Genomic DNA, 17,949 nt, shown 5'->3' on the forward strand with positions numbered 1-17,949 from the left:
ATATTTGATGCATAGTAAAAGCGCCCCTCCCCCACACACACAGCAGTGAGGGAGAACAGAAACTGACAGAAAAAACAGATTTAAGCAACTGCCAAGTGGAAAAATGGTGCCCAAACATTTATTCACTCAGTACCTCAGCAAATGAAAACGATTTTACATTCCAGCAAAAACGTTAAACATAATCTCTAGTTATTAAACAGCTTTGTGTCTTTCTTACAGTGTAATTCTAGTGAAGTACCATTCTCCCAGAATACTGAAGTGTAAAGTATACATACATGACATTATATCGGTATGGCAGGATTTTCTCATCAATTCCATTGTCAGAAAATAAAAACTGCTACATACCTCTATGCAGATTCATCTGCCCGCTGTCCCCTGATCTGAAGTTTACCTCACTCCTCAGATGGCCGAGAACAGCAATATTATCTTAACTACTCCGGCTAAAATCATAGCAAAACTCTGGTAGATTCTTCCTCAAACTCTGCCAGAGAGGTAATAACACACTCCGGTGCTATTTTAAAATAACAAACTTTTGATTGAAGATATAAAACTAAGTATAATCACCATAGTCCTCTCACACGACCTATCTAGTTGCTGGGTGCAAGAGAATGACTGGGAGTGACGTAGAGGGGAGGAGCTATATGCAGCTCTGCTGGGTGAATCCTCTTGCACTTCCTGTAGGGGAGCAGTTAATATCCCAGAAGTAATGATGACCCGTGGACTGATCACACTTAACAGAAGAAAGGAAGATTTTGGGTTTAGTGGCCCTTTAACATTTTATTACCTTATCTCTTCAAAAACCCACTGGGAGTGTAATTTCTTCTACTGGCTGTGTTAACACAGCTTGGCCTTGAGGCCAAAAACTTTCAGGATGGGTGGGGATACCACTGGCTAAATAAACTATTTAAAATGCCAATATAACGATAATGGAAATACTTGTAAACAATGTAATACACTCCAGCAGGTAAAGTGGATCATTGGGAAAAAAATAAAGGGGAGACAATTTTTGAGTAAACTGTCCCTTTAAGCTGTGGTTGGGGTGTTCTTTGCCTCCTCCTGTTGGCCAGACAGTGAATTTCCCAACAGTGATTGAATGGACTCGTGGACTCTCCATGGAAAGAATAGAGTAGTGCAGGAGATCACTGATGCAGAGTGAGACAGGATCGCTACTCAGAAAAGTATTTAATGGTGGGAGGGAGGTATCCGCTACTACAGAAAATGTTACTGGAGGGGAAGGGGGCCCTAGTAAACAATCAATTGGAGTGGGGAGGGGTTAGAGAGCTGTTTAGGAAGGATCACTGAGGTTGTAGGGGGGATCCTACACTGCAGAAAATAAAATAAAAAATTGCCTTAAAACTTCATAGTAGCAGACTGTCTGCCAGTACCTAATATGGGGGTGAGGGAGGGAAGATCGCGGTTTGCAAGAGATCAGGTAGGGATCAGGGTATGGGAGGTATCAGGTGGGAGGGTAATCTCTACACTACAGCTAAACTTAACCTTCCAAGATACCTGATTAACCCCTTCACTGTCGAGAATTTCAGTGTGGAGCGCAGCTGCAATTAGCAGCCTTCTAATCACCAAAAAGCAATGGTAAAGCCATGCATGTCTGCTATTTCTGAACAAATTGATTCCAGAGAAGCTTTTACAACCATTTGTGTTATGACTGCACAATTTCAGTGAGAACCCCAGTTTGTGAAAAAGTTAACAAATTTTTAAATATGATCGCATTATACGGCGAATCTGTGGCATGAAATATACCAAAATGGGCCATATACCAAAATGCTCTGGTCATTTGTGCATGTTTTTCTCTGAAATTCCCAGTCCTTAAGTGGTTAACATTTTAAAAGAATATACATACCTGCATATTTATCAGTGTTAATCACAGGGGATCTAGAAAATACAAAAAAAAAAAAACAGATAAATGTCAATAATATTAGAAATAATATAAAAAGTTTTTTTAGAAATACGAACATCAAAGAATACTAAAAACACATTGCAAAATCAGTGGTGGAACTTAAATGGACATAATACTCATATGCTATATACCTTAAAAGCAATGCATCATAACTGTAAAAAGCTGACATGAAATTATCACCTAAACATCTCTAGGTAAAAACAAAATGTATGCTTACCTGATGAATTTATTTATTTCTTCCTTGACTAGGTGAATCCACTGATCATCTCCAATTACTATTGGGAATATCACTCCTGCCCAGCAGGACGCGGCAAAGAGTACCATAGCAAAGCTGTTAAATATCACCTCCCTTCCCACCAACCCGTCATTCGACCAAAGTAAAAGGAGAGAAAGGAAGTAACAAGGTGCAGAGGCACCTGAGGTTTATAACACAAAAAACTGGCGGCGAGCCATGGACTCCGTGTTACTATTGGGAATCAATACCCAAGCTAGAGGACACAGATAAGGGAGGGACAAGACAGGGAACCTGAACTGAAGGCACCACTGCTTGAAGAACCTTTCTCCCAAAAGAAGCCTCAGCCGAAGCAAAAGTATCAAACTAATAGAACTTGGAAAAAGTGTGTAGAGAGGACTAAGTTGCAGACTTTCAAATCTGTTCCACAGAAGCTTCATTCTTGATTGCCCAGGAAGAAGAAACAGCCCTCATAGAATGAGCCGTGACTCATTCTTGATTGCCCAGGAAGAAGAAACAGCCCTCATAGAATGAGCCGTGACTCTCCGAGGAGGCTGCTATCCAGCAGTTTCATAGGCCAAGCGAATTATACTCTTCAGCCACAAAGAAAGAGAAGTAGTCGTAGCTTTCTGACCCTTACGTTTCCCAGAGAAAACAACAAACAGGGCCTAAGACTGGCGAAAATCCTTAGTCGCCTGTAAATTGTATTTCAACGCAAGCACCACATCTAGGTTGTGCAGGATACGCTCCTTATAAGAAGAAGGGTTAGGACACAAAGAAGGAACAATCATTTCTTGATTAATGTTACTATCCGAAACCACCTTAGGAAGGAACCCCAAATTAGTACGCAGAACTGCCTTATCAGAATGAAAAATAAGGTAAGGTTATTCACACTGCAACGCCGAGAGTTCAGAGACTCTGCAAGCAGAAGAAATTGCCACAAGAAACAAAAAACTTTCCAAGATAATTTAATATCTAAGGAATGCATAGGCTCAAACGGAGCCTGCTGAAGAACTTTAAGAACGAGGTTAAGACTCCAGGGAGGAGTAACAGGTTTGAGCACAGGCCCGATTCTGACCAAGGCCTGACAGAAGGATTGCATGTCTGGGACATCCACCAGACGTTTATGCAACAAAATAGACAAGGCAGATATTTGTCCCTTCAAAGTACTTGCAGATAAACCCTTCTCCAGACCCTCCTGGAGAAAAGACAAAATTCTAGGAATCCGAACTCTACTCCAAAAGAAGCCTTTGGATTCACACCAATGCAGATATTTACGCCACATCTTATGGTAAATTTTTCTCGTCACAGGTTTACAAGCCTGAATCATGGTCTCAATGACCAACTCAGAAAAAGCACGCTTAGGTAAAATTAAGCGTTCAATCTCCAAGCTGTCAGCTTCAGGGAAACAAGATTGAAGTAGGTTTTTTCCACATTGGGAGTCTCCAAGGTGGTAGAAATGACATACCCACTAGGTCTGCATACCAGATCCTGCGAGGCCACGCCGGTGCAATAAGGATCACCGACGCCTTCTCCCGTTTCATTCAAGCAAAAACCCGTGGAAGGAAAAACGAACGGAGGAAATAGGTATGCTAGACTGAAATTCCATGGAACCGCCAGAGCATCTATCAGCACAGCCTGAGGATCCCTTGACCTCGACCCGTACCTTGGAAGCTTGGCACTCCGGCTGTCCCCATTTGAGAACCAAGTTGGCAAACACCTTCGGATGAAGTTCTTACTCCCCCGGGTGAAAGGTCTGTCTGCTCAGAAAATCCACTTCCCAATTGTCCACTCCTGGAATGTGGATCGCATATAGACAGCAGTTGTAGGTCTCCGCCCACTGAATGATCTTGGCTACCTCCGACATAGCCAAGGAACTCTGAGTTTCTCCCTGATGGTTGGTGTAAGCCACTGAGGTTATATTGTCCGACTGAAACCTGATAAACCAGGCTGAAGCTAACTGAGGCCAGGCCAGAAGAGCATTAAAGAATGCCCTCAACTCTAGAATGTTTATGGGGAGAACAGACTCCACCCGAGTCCAAGTCCCCTGAGCCTTTAGTGAACCCCAAACTGCTCCCCAACCCAGCAGGCTGGCGTCCGTTGTCACAATCACCAAGGTGGGTCTGTGAAAGTAGGTTCCCTGGGAGAGATGCTCCTGACACAACCACCAAGAAAAATAATCTTGTCGCCTGATCTAGATGTATTTGCGGGGACAGATCCGCGTAATCCCCGTTCCACTGCCTGAGCATGCATAACTGCAGAGGACTGAGGTGGAAACTGGCAAACTGAATGATGTCCATGGCAGCTACCATCAGACCGATCGCCTCCATACATTGAGCCACTGACAGCCAAGGAGAGGACTGAAGGGCCTGACAAGAGTCGAAGATCCTTGATTTTCTGACTTCTGTCAAACTTTTTCATTGATGGGGACTCTATTATTGTTCTCAAGAACACTACCCTTGTAGCTGGAATAAAGGAACTCTTTCCCAAATTCACCTTCCAACCGTGAGAACGCAGGAAGGATAACATCTCTGTGTGGGAGTTTGCTTGTTAAAAGGATGGAGCCTGAACCAGAATGTCATCCAGATAAGGCGCCACTGCAAAAACCGAAACACCACCAACAGGGATCCCAGGACCTTTGAAAAAATTCTGGGAGCTGTGGCAAGGCCGAATGGAAGAGCCACAAACTGGAAGTGCTTGTCTAAAAATGCGAACCTCAGAAACTTGTGATGATCCCTGAGGATGGGAACATGCAGGTACGCGTCCTTTAAATCTACAGTCATCATGAATTGACCCTCTTGAACCAAGGGAAGAATGGAACGAATAGTTTCCATCTTGAAGGACGGTACTTTAAGGAACTTGTTTAGACTTTTGAGGTCTAAAATTGGTCTGAAGGTTCCCTCTTTTTTGGGAACCACGAACAGATTGCAGTAAATTCCCAGACCCTGCTCCTGCATTGGAACGGGAACTATCAGTCCCAGGTTGGGAAGGTCCCGAACACAATGTAAGAACGCCTCTCTTTTTATCTGGTCTACAGATAATCTTGAGAGCAGAAACCAGCCACTGGGAGGAAAGGTCTTGGACACTGTGTCCCAGGAATACAAACTAGAGTTCAACGCCCAGGGATCCTGAGCACCCCGAACCCAAGCCTGAGCGAAGAAGGAAAGTCTGACCCCACAAAATCCGGGGCGGACCCTTCATGCAGACTGAGTCAGCTTCTTAGCTTACTTCCCCTTGTTCCAAGTCTGGTTTGTCCTCCAGGAAGGTTTGAACTGATCTTGCTTGGCAGAGGGAGAGGAAGGCTTACCTTTGAAGTTTTGAAAGGAACGAAAATTACTCAGACGTCCCTTTTGTTTATTCCTCTTATGAGGGAGGAAATGACCCTTTCCCCCCGTAATGTCAGAAATAATTTCAGTCAAGCCCGGCCCAAACAAGGTTTTACCCTTGTACGGAATCGCCAAAGCTTAGATGAAACATCCGCAGACCAGGATTTCAACCATAAGGCTTTGCAGGCCAGTACGACAAAACCAGAAATGTTTGCTCCCAGCTTAATAACCTGTAGGGAAGCATCCATAATAAAAGAATTTGCCAACTTAAGAGCCTGGATCTCCTACAGGGGGAGTGTCTGTCTGAATAGAATCAGACAATGCATACAAACCAATATGCCCGCTGCACTAGTGACGGTAGCAATACAAACCGCAGGTTGCCATTGTAAACCCTGGTGAACATATATCTTTTTAAACAACCCTTTGAACTTCTTATCCTTAAGATCCTTAAAGGAAAAACTATCCTCTATGGGAATAGTGGCTCTCTTAGCCAAAGCGGAAATTGCCCCTTCCACCTTGGGAACCGTCTGCCAAGATTCCTTGATAGTCTCAGCAATAGGAAACATCTTAAAAATAGGGGATGGAGAAAAAGGGATACCAGGTCTCTCCCGTTCCCTAGCAATAATCTCTGTAGCCCGATCAGGTACAGGGAAAACCTCCAACATGGAAGGTACATCAAAATACTTGTTTAGCTTGCTAGACTTCTTAGGATTCACTACGACCGTAGAATCGGAGTTGTCCAAGGTAGCCAAAATCTCATTAAGTAACAAACGGAGGTGTTCTAGCTTAAACCTGAATGATCAGAAGATTGAATTACACCGAGTCTGAGATTTCACCCTCAGTTGCTACGGAAGTATCTTCCTCCTCAGATTTCTGGGAGAGAACATTCAAAATAGCCACGACTGTGTCAGAAACCTTACTCACTGATTCTTTACATTTCCTCTTGCGTTTTCCCTGCAGCATGGGAAAAGCAGACAGAGCATCAGATACTGCAGAAGACATGAGGGCAGCGATGTCTTGCAATGTAACTCCAGACAGAGTTTGAGAGGAAGCGCAGGGCACTGCAGGTGTGGACGATAAAATTTGGGACACTTGAGAAAGCTGCGGCATATCTTGAACATTGTCAGAAGACCCTGGACAGCATCAGTCTTAGACAATGTTGGCTCAGAAAAGTCTATCCCTGTAAGTTCTCTCAATACATGAGGAACAAAAAGGGATTGGTGGTTCCACGTTAGCATCAAAACAAAGAGCAAGAAACATTTTGCAGGACCTTTTGGTCCATATCTTTACTCACAATTGATCAAATTAGAATGAAATAAATTGATATTTTAGGTTGAAATTAACACAAAAAAACATTACCGTCTCTTTAAATTTTAAACTGTAACCGTTTTATTTTTGCTGCAAGAAAATAAATAAACTATCACAAACACTCCGGACAACCTCTTCACCTTAGCTTAACTGAGGTGCCTACCTTCCGTGCTGACACCGGAGTGTATATCCTGATAGAAGTCTGGACTCAACTTATAGCTGTAAACGCAGTCCGGTAACCGTAGCCCTTTTACAAGGCAGCAATGACCCTGTCTGCCTGCCCTCCGGAACACAGGAAGTGAAGGGGAAAAGGAGTGCAACAGAAACGTGCCGCCTCAGCTAGCCCCGCCCATCGTGGGCGTATTAAAATTAACCTCCCGGTCGGAAAAATGTGCTCGAAAGTAAAGCCGCCGGGAGTAAGTGAAACACACACCACACATGGAGCCATATCTCCTCGTCCCCAGTGCCTGCCATTACTGCCATTTTAAACATTATCCCCTAATTATATAGGAGAATGTCTCTTGTGTCCCATCAAATGATATTAAAGTGCCATAGTTTTCCTGCATATGTCCCTGAAAAATAAAATCAGCACTTACCTCCAGAAGGCAGCTCACTAGGTCTGAGAGGCATGTTCCCTCACATGGACCTGAGGAAGAAAAACAAAGACTGAGTAATCTTACTCAGGCTTTCAATGTTAGGGCAGCATTAAATACATGGGAGGCGCAGTGAGGATTGTACCCCACAAGTTCCCATTGCTTAAAAGCCACCACTGCTCTACTGAAGAGACTGACATGGGCTACGGCAGACTTGCACTGCTGAAAAATAACAAAATTTTGCTTGAAGAATCTTCTTCCAAACACCTTAACTTTACCACCTCCTTGCTCTTGATGTAGGCAAAGAGAACGACTGGGGTTGGAGGGAAGGGAGGTGATATTTAACAGCTTTGCTGTGGTGCTCTTTGCTGCCTCCTGCTGGGCAGGAGTGATATCCCCAATACTAATTAGAGATGATCCGTGGACTCACCGCGTCATTAGAAAGAAAAAGATATTTTACCTCAAAACTTTTTCAGCTCACAAGAGTTAGTGCACTATAAACATACTTCAGCTGCTGTCCAGCTGCAAGTTGGGAAAAAAGATAGCCAATGAGCAGTGCTGATGTCACACTTTGATTTGTTGTGATCTCAGAAGATTTCTCTGAACTCTTGCGATATTTTATAGTAAAATTCCTTAAACTGAATAGGAAATTAACATGAATGTGCCTGTGCTTACAAGTCCTAGGACTAGAATCCTGATTGGCTGCTTAAAGTCTCTTTAAAGTGAATACTTAAGAAGTTTTTAGGTAAAATATCTTATTTTGAAATAGAGATGTTCAGGTGATTTTTATAGTCAGCTTTTTACAGATATGCTGCATCAAGTGTATATGCATGTGTTGGACTTTCATATAGATGCAAATCGTGTTAGCATAAACTATCACTATAATAGTGAGCATTTCTTAAATAAAAACAACCAAAAATATATAGTAAGAGACTCTAATGGATTAGCAGTATATTTTATGCACCAATTATGTTAGATTAAAAAAAGACGGACGTGGAAAAAAAACTTGGTATTATGCACTCAACACATACCCTGACAAAAACAAAGATGGCTGTCGAGGTGTCATCTCTTCTTTGTATCCAAATAAAACAGCAGCAAATGGACAAACATGTCTCGGTCTCTTGAGAATCTCATCAAAGCCATATTCATAAAAGTAATACTGGGGTTAAAAAAAGGCTGTTAGCCATATAAAATACGCATTCCAAATAAACAGTAAAATAATTTATAAAGTAAAAAAGGGGATATGAGCATACCATTTAAAAAAACAAAGTTTCCAATTTACTATTATAAAATTTGCTTCATTCTCATGATAGTCTGTGTTGAAGAGATACCTAGGTATGCATCTGGAGCACTACATGGCAGGAAATAGTGTTGTCATCTAGTACTCTTGAAAATGGATAATTTTCTTGCAAAACTGCTGCCATATAGTGCTCCAGAAATAGGTTGGCTCCTATGCATGTGTTCCTGCCTGGATATCAAGAAAACAAAGAAAAATTAATAGAAGTAAATTAGAAAGTTGTTTAACCGGACATGAAACCCAAAAATGTTCTTTCATGTTTAGGTAGAACATACAATTTTAAACAACTTTCCAATTTACTTCTATTATCAAATTTGCTTAATTTTCTTGCTATCTTTTGTTTAAAGAGCAGCAATGCACTACTGGTTTCTAACTGAACACATGGGTGAGCCAATGACAATCGGTATATCTATGCAGCCAATCATCAGCATCTAGAACCTAGTTTCCTTGCTGCTCCTGAGCTTTCCTAGAGAAACCTTTCAGCAAAGGATATCAAGAGAAGGAAGCAAATAGAAGTAAACTGTAAAGTTGTTTAAAATTGCATGATCTTTCTGAATCATGAAAGAAAAATTTTTGGGGTTTCATGTCCCTTTAAAATTGCATGCTCTTTTTGAAACTTGAAAGACCTTTAAAGGGTCATTGTAATGATAAAATAAAATGATCTAATTTGTTAATTTTTCACTAGTCCCGTGGGTAAGCTATGTGTTTAACTTCAGCAAAAGGATTAAATACATTGTTAAAAGTACTGTTTGTGACCCACAGAGTACTGAAACAGTACGAAGGGAGTAAACCGGTTTAAAATGTTACAGCATCTATATACCCTTAGTCAATGTACCAGCATTTTTTTATGATTGTCACCTTTGGCATTCCTAACACAAATCTGCCACCACTGGAATAGAATATAGCCCTTCATACATAATTAGTATTTTAGCTAATTTAGATGCAACCTATGCATCATTTAATAATTTAATGCACTATACATATTTACTTTATATTTTCTTACTTCATACTGATTTTGCAAAAAAATAAAATTACAATAGCTACATTTGTTCATGTGGTCAAAGTGTGAAGGCATTAGAAATCTAGCACTTCTGACGCTTCAATCCAGTTATAGCTTCAACTCAAAAAATAAAAAAAGCAATAAAATCAGACAATTTTGCACTGCCAAACAGAAAAATAATTCTCCAGTTTTAGTTCTTTTGCTGAACATAAACATACAATGCTTCCTAATACACATATAAACATTTTTTTTACAAAGTACAATGCACTATTTGTTAGGTGTAATAAAGAAAAACTGAGTTTCCACATTTGTAATTCTAGGGAGTTCCCCCCCCCATTATAAAAGATAAATTGCCTGCAATTGGTTTGATCACAGGTACTTGAAAGGCTATTATAGTGTGGGGAAAATTGCTTTAAATTGTTATACAGAATGTATATTTTATCACCATTGACCCTTCAAATCTATGTATTTAACATCCCACACAAACAAAGGGTTTAAACACATAGGTGAAGTGCAGCTGGGGAGCTACAGAGAACTGCTGGTACTGAGCGAAAACTGCCACTGACCCAACCAGCAGCACTAGTTACATGACCCAGCTGTGCATATATCTTTGGGGAAGTTTTTGCTCAGGGCCAACAATTCTCAAACAGTACCCTAACTGTTTATTTAACCCCTTTGCTGGAGTTAAATACAAACATTTGCAGAGTCAATAATGATAAAATTAATTATTAGCACTAACAAAATGAGAACATGTCTTTTTCCCCAAAATGATCCTTTAACTCTTTCTTTCCTATACAAGAAAATATAGGGATAGTACTACCTGAGATCGTTCAAAAGCCCTGTAGCTCAACAATGTTGTGACATTGTTGATGTTTTTAAAGACATGACATTCATGTTTGGGCGCTGGATCCAATGCTCCGAATGATGAATCCATCTGGTTATGCCTCATCTGATCATATATGCCTTTAATTTTTCCCTTTTAACAAAATAAATAAAAAATAAAAGTAGAATGGTTATTCATTACAATTAAAAGCAGTGAACGTATTTAAAGGAACATGGTAGTAGTTTGTAAAGTCTGCATTTGTATACACGGGTTTTGATATATTTATTAAACTTGCTTGTGTTTTTTTAAAGTGACAGTTATAGAAAATTCTATATATAAAAACACATAAGATTGTAATTAAACGTTTAATAGAATTTCCCTATACAATTGTTTAAGCAAAAACGTTCCTGGAAAAGGTTATCAATTTAAGTGATAACTTTTATTGTGCACAAAGAATATGTACATGTGTCTTCTGCAACACCATTCTAAAGCCATGCCTGCTCAGAGTGCAGCTGGTGGAACGGATAATGACTGTATATGGCTGCACAGAAAACATTTATGTATGCTGAGAGAACAGAAACACTGGCATCTTTTACTACAAGTATTTTTTGCTAAAGAACAGCATTTCGATTTATAATATTCCTATAAACATATAAAATATTTTTTTGCTTCAAAAATTTTACATTAAAGCATTTTGATTTGGAAGAAAAAGGAAATGCAGTGAAACCACAAAAGCATAAGAACTAAAAAAGTAGGGTTGCACCGATACTAGTATCGGTGCCGATACCAAGTATTTGCACGAGTACTTGTACTCATGCAAATGCACCGATACTTATAACGATACCTCCACTTCCTACCCATACGCTATCTTGTGGAGTTTTTTCAAACTGCATGTTCCCATTTAATTTTAAGCTGTAGTGGAGACTCAACTAAAAATGGTTCACTTCTGTTCGGCCAATACAAATTGCTGTTGTATTGTATTATTGTAAGAGATCACTGTACCTCGTTCAGACAAACCCTTGAAGTACTGGGCAGATAATAAACTGAGATTTCCAGCTCTGACTAAAATGGCCCAAAATTATCTTTTTGCCCCATGCAGTAGTGCTGAAAGTGAAAGACTGTTCAGCTTAGCATCAAACGACATTAATGATAGCAGAAACAGACGTATAGCTGAACATACAGAGATGCTTCTGTTCCTTAAAAAGAACTTGCCACTAACTTTTGAAAAATGATTATAATTGCTAGATTGCCTGTTATACTGCTAGTTCTTATCTTGCACAATTATGCTCAAAACATACTGTACTCTGAGGACATCCTTAGCTTATATAATTGCCGGAAGAGTGTTCATAGGAAAAATTAATTCCTATGAACACACATCTTACAATAATAGGACTAGATTTAGATTACATTTGATATATAAGCTTTACCAATGCTCTGTTCACATTTCCAACTCAATAGACTGTAATGGAGTTGGACATGCAATGAGAGCATTGGTAAAGCTTACCAGTCAAATGTAAGCTAGCCCATAATGTTCCCCATGTTTAAACAGTGCACTGGTATATTTTTTACTGTATTGCACTTTTGGTTGGTTGTGATATTACATTTGTTATTTATTGTTGTTATTATGAATATATTTTAATGTAATATTTTTATTTATAAACATGTTCTGTGAAATTTCTACGAGTTTTTACAACTTTGTGACAACAAGCAAATAAAACTGTTTTATTATTTCATAATGTTTTTTGAGTTACAGTTCTTCACAATTATATAGAAGCTATCTTAACTCATTAGTCGGTATTGCTTGGGACACTGACACATGACTTAAAAAAGTATCGGTAATTGGTATCGGCGAGTATTTAAAAAAAAGTATCGGTACTTGTACTCAGTCTTAAAAAAATGGTATCGGTGCAACCCTATAAAAAAGGTTTATTTTTTGGAGGGCAAAGTGAAAAAATAAATGGTCTAATGTGTTAGAGCATTTTATGAATATACTGTTGCTTGCATATAACTATGTGGTTGAGTTTCAATCTGTCAATCCGGTTTATCTGCTGTTTTTTGACTCACAATTTTTCAACACTCGAAATATCACAACATTATTTATGTTTTGGAAAATAATTGGATATCGAAAAAGACAACAATACAAAGTATGGACGTATGCACTTACTGAATTTAACACCTAAAGGCACTTGATAAAGTGCAAAATGGCTTTTTCAACAAGTATTCCAAGATGATTTGAAATAATCCTAATATATTGTGCATGTGCAATACACCCTAAAATGGCATGAGACACCATTTAAGATACATATTTATGAATATATAGTCTATATTTATTAAACTTATATTCATCACTGTAGTATAATCCACCAGTAGTGGGCAGGATATAAATTTACATGTGTATGTATTAAAAGGGACACAATACCCATTTGCTAAGTCACTTTAAGGCGGTGCAGTGTAACTATAAAAAGTGAACAAGAATATAATACCTGAACATCTTATTGAAAAAGGAAGATATTTTACCTCAATTTTTTTTCAGCTCACAATAGTAAGTTCTCTGTAAACAGCTATGATTTAGCTACTTTCAGAGGCATGTTGAAAAGAAAAAAAAACAAAAAGCCAATCAGCTTTATAAGTGCCGTCACACGTGAGATTTAATAGCAAACTTCCTTAAACTGAGGAGGGAAATAACATGACTGTGCCTGCACATGCCAGAGGCACACTTCCGGGACTGCCATCCTAAATGGCTGCTTAAAATCCCTTTTCAATGGGATGTGTCTACTAAGGAACCTTTTAGGTAAAAGATCTTATTTTTTTACATAGAGATGGCCAGGTGATATTTTCTAGTCCGCATTTTACAGACATGCTGCATCACTTAAGTGCCTCAAAATCTGGGTACCATGTCCCTTTAATAGACATATTTGTGATAATCTAGTACAGGTAAGAAGACCTGCATAAATGTGAGAACAACAAAATCTCAACATCTAGAAAATGTTTTTAGTAATTGTGTTCTCAAAAATGTTTGCTTTTAATTTTATATTCACATTTTGTTGATTGTAATTTACAGTACGTCTGTCAACTGAATTTTCGTAATCAGGATTTAAGAGTTTGCCGTTCCATCTTGTTTATTGGCAACCAAGACTTTCTTATTGCATGGGTTTACAGAAAACAGAAGTCTCAAAAATCAAGTTTTGAAAAAAGGAAATTTATGCTTACCTGATAAATTTATTTATTTTACGATACGACGAGTCGACGGATTTCATCCTTACTTATGGGATATCGCCTCCTGGTCAGCAGGAGGAGGCAAAGAGCACCACAGCAGAGCTGTATATATATATAGCTCCTCCCTTCCCTCCCACTCCAGTCATTCGACCGAAGTTAGGAAGAGAAAGGAAAAGCCAAGGTGCAGAGGTGACTGAAGTTTAACAAAAATAAAGACCTGTCTTAGAAAAAAAACAGGGTGGGCCGTGGACTCGCCGTATCGTAAAAGAAATAAAATTTATCAGGTAAGCATAAATTTCCTTTTCTTTTACAAGATACGAGTTCACAGATTTCATCCTTACTTATGGGATACAATACCAAAGCTATAGGACACGGATGAAAGGGAGGGACAAGACAGGAACCTAAACGGAAGGCACCACTGTTTGAAGAACCTTCCTCACAAAAACAGCCTCGGATGAGGCAAAAGTATCAAATTTGGAAAATTTGGAAAAAGTGTGAAGAGACGACCAAGTTGCAGCCTTGCAAATCTGTTCAACAGAAGCATCATTTTTAAATGCCCATGAGGAAGCCACAGCCCTAGTGGAATGATCCGTAATTTGTTTAGGACACTGCTGTCCAGCAGTCTCATATGCAAAACAGATGATACTCTTAAGCCAAAAAGAAAAAACATAATTTATGCTTACCTGATAAATTCCTTTCTTCTGTAGTGTGATCAGTCCACGGGTCATCATTACTTCTGGGATATTAACTCCTCCCCAACAGGAAGTGCAAGAGGATTCACCCAGCAGAGCTGCATATAGCTCCTCCCCTCTACGTCACTCCCAGTCATTCGACCAAGGACCAACGAGAAAGGAAAAGCCAAGGGTGAAGTGGTGACTGGAGTATAAATTAAAAAATATTTACCTGCCTTAAAACAGGGCGGGCCGTGGACTGATCACACTACAGAAGAAAGGAATATATCAGGTAAGCATAAATTATGTTTTCTTCTGTTAAGTGTGATCAGTCCACGGGTCATCATTACTTCTGGGATACCAATACCAAAGCAAAAGTACACGGATGACGGGAGGGATAGGCAGGCTCTTTATACAGAAGGAACCACTGCCTGAAGAACCTTTCTCCCAAAAATAGCCTCCGATGAAGCAAAAGTGTCAAATTTGTAAAATTTGGAAAAAGTATGAAGCGAAGACCAAGTTGCAGCCTTGCAAATCTGTTCAGAGGCCTCATTCTTAAAGGCCCAAGTAGAAGCCACAGCTCTAGTAGAATGAGCTGTAATCCTTTTGGGAGGCTGCTGTCCAGCAGTCTCATAAGCTAAACGAATTATGCTACGAAGCCAAAAAGAAAGAGAGGTAGCAGAAGCTTTTTGACCTCTCCTCTGCCCAGAGTAAACGACAAACAGAGAAGACGTTTGTCGAAATTCCTTAGTTGCCTGTAAGTAAAATTTTAGAGCACGGACTACATCCAGGTTGTGCAGTAGACGTTCCTTCTTCGAAGAAGGATTTGGGCATAAAGAAGGAACAACAATCTCTTGATTGATATTCCTGTTAGTAACTACCTTAGGTAAGAACCCAGGTTTAGTACGCAGAACTACCTTATCCGAATGAAAAATCAAATAAGGAGAATCACAATGTAAGGCTGATAATTCAGAGACTCTTCGAGCCGAGGAAATAGCCATTAAAAATAGAACTTTCCAAGATAACAACTTTATATCAATGGAATGAAGGGGTTCAAACGGAACGCCCTGTAAAACATTAAGAACAAGGTTTAAACTCCATGGTGGAGCAACAGTTTTAAACACAGGCTTAATCCTGGCCAAAGCCTGACAAAAAGCCTGGACGTCAGGAACTTCTGACAGACGTTTGTGTAACAGAATGGACAGAGCTGAGATCTGTCCCTTTAATGAACTAGCAGATAAACCCTTTTCTAAACCTTCTTGTAGAAAAGACAATATCCTAGGAATCCTAACCTTACTCCAAGAGTAACCTTTGGACTCACACCAATATAGGTATTTACGCCATATCTTATGGTAAATCTTTCTGGTAACAGGTTTCCTAGCCTGTATTAAGGTATCAATAACTGACTCAGAAAACCCACGTCTTGATAAAATCAAGCGTTCAATTTCCAAGCAGTCAGCTTCAGAGAAGTTAGACTTTGATGTTTGAAGGGACCCTGTATCAGAAGGTCCTGTTTCAGAGGTAGAGACCAAGGTGGACAGGATGACATGTCCACCAGATCTGCATACCAAGTCCTGCGTGGCCACGCAGGTGCTATTAGAATCACTGATGCTCTCTCTTGTTTGATTCTGGCAATCAATCGAGGAAGCATCGGGAAGGGTGGAAACACGTAAGCCATCCTGAAGTCCCAAGGTGCTGTCAGGGCATCTATCAGGACTGCTTCTGGATCCCTGGATCTGGACCCGTAACGAGGAAGCTTGGCGTTCTGTCGAGACGCCATGAGATCTATCTCTGGTTTGCCCCAACGCCGAAGTATTTGGGCAAAGACCTCCGGATGAAGTTCCCACTCCCCCGGATGAAAAGTCTGACGACTTAAGAAATCCGCCTCCCAGTTCTCCACTCCCGGGATGTGGATTGCTGACAGATGGCAAGAGTGAGACTCTGCCCAGCGAATTATCTTTGATACTTCCATCATAGCTAGGGAGCTTCTTGTCCCTCCCTGATGGTTGATGTAAGCTACAGTCGTGATGTTGTCCGACTGAAACCTGATGAAACCCCGCGTTGTCAACTGGGGCCAAGCCAGGAGGGCATTGAGAACTGCTCTCAATTCCAGAATGTTTATTGGCAGGAGACTCTCCTCCTGACTCCATTGTCCCTGAGCCTTCAGAGAATTCCAGACGGCACCCCAACCTAGAAGGCTGGCGTCTGTTGCTACAATTGTCCAGTCTGGTCTGCTGAATGGCATCCCCCTGGACAGATGTGGCCGAGAAAGCCACCACAGAAGAGAATTTCTGGTCTCTTGATCCAGATTCAGAGAAGGGGATAAGTCTGAGTAATCCCCATTCCACTGACTTAGCATGCACAGTTGCAGTGGTCTGAGGTGTAGGCGTGCAAAGGGTACTATGTCCATTGCCGCTACCATTAAGCCGATTACCTCCATGCATTGAGCCACTGACGGGTGTTGAATGGAATGAAGGGTGCGGCAGGCACATTGAAGTCTTGTTAACCTGTCCTCTGTCAGGTAAATCTTCATTTTTACAGAATCTATAAGAGTCCCCAGGAAGGGAACTCTTGTGAGTGGAACGAGTGAACTTTTCTTTTCGTTCACCTTCCATCCATGTGACCTTAGAAATGCCAGTACTAACTCTGTATGAGACTTGGCAGTTTGAAAGCTTGAAGCTTGAATCAGAATGTCGTCTAGGTATGGAGCTACCGAGATTCCCCGCGGTCTTAGTACCGCCAGAAGAGCACCCAGAACCTTTGTGAAGATTCTTGGAGCTGTAGCCAATCCGAATGGAAGAGCCACAAACTGGTAATGCCTGTCTAGGAAGGCAAACCTTAGGTACCGATAATGATCTTTGTGAATCGGTATGTGAAGGTAAGCATCCTTTAAATCTACAGTGGTCATGTACTGACCCTCTTGGATCATAGGTAAAATTGTCCGAATAGTCTCCATCTTGAACGATGGAACTCTTAGGAATTTGTTTAGGATCTTTAAGTCCAGGATTGGTCTGAAAGTTCCCTCTTTTTTGGGAACCACAAACAGATTTGAGTAAAACCCCTGTCCCTGTTCCGATCGTGGAACTGGATGGATTACTCCCATTAACAAGAGCTCTTGTACGCAGCGTAGAAACGCTTCTTTCTTTGTCTGGATTGTTGACAACCTTGACAGATGAAATCTCTCTCCTGGAGGAGAGTATTTGAAGTCCAGAAGGTATCCCTGAGATATTATTTCTAGTGCCCAGGGATCCTGGACATCTCTTGCCCAAGCCTGGGCGAAGAGAGAAAGTCTGCCCCCCACTAGATACGATCCCGGATCGGGGGCCCTCAATTCATGCTGTTTTAGGGGCAGCAGCAGGTTTCCTGGTCTGCTTGCCCTTGTTCCAGGACTGGTTAGGTTTCCAGCCTTGTCTGTAGCGAGCAACAGCTCCTTCCTGTTTTGGTGCAGAGGAAGTTGATGCTGCTCCTGCTTTGAAATTACGAAAGGAACGAAAATTAGACTGTCTAGTCTTAGCTTTGGCTTTGTCCTGAGGCAGGGCATGGCCTTTACCTCCTGTAATGTCAGCGA

The 17,949-nt window shown here is 40.6% G+C and overlaps 1 protein-coding gene across 1 annotated transcript in view; it reads right to left on the reverse strand.

Annotated features, from left to right (window-relative positions):
- Positions 1–1,858: 1,858 nt before the first annotated feature.
- LOC128644653 (protein TASOR-like) overlaps positions 1,859–17,949 on the reverse strand; it is a gene marked incomplete at its 3' end in the record, with an annotated part of 34,785 nt that continues 18,694 nt past the window's right edge. The window contains exons 6-8 of the mRNA XM_053697178.1: positions 10,492–10,647; positions 8,406–8,533; positions 1,859–1,890 (exon numbers count right to left, since the gene is read on the reverse strand). Coding sequence (XP_053553153.1) covers positions 1,859–1,890; positions 8,406–8,533; positions 10,492–10,647 — 316 coding nt within the window. The remainder of the gene's footprint in view (positions 1,891–8,405; positions 8,534–10,491; positions 10,648–17,949) is intronic.

Source organism: Bombina bombina, unplaced genomic scaffold, assembly GCF_027579735.1.
Source record: "Bombina bombina isolate aBomBom1 unplaced genomic scaffold, aBomBom1.pri scaffold_576, whole genome shotgun sequence".
Taxonomy (NCBI): Eukaryota; Metazoa; Chordata; class Amphibia; order Anura; family Bombinatoridae; genus Bombina; species Bombina bombina.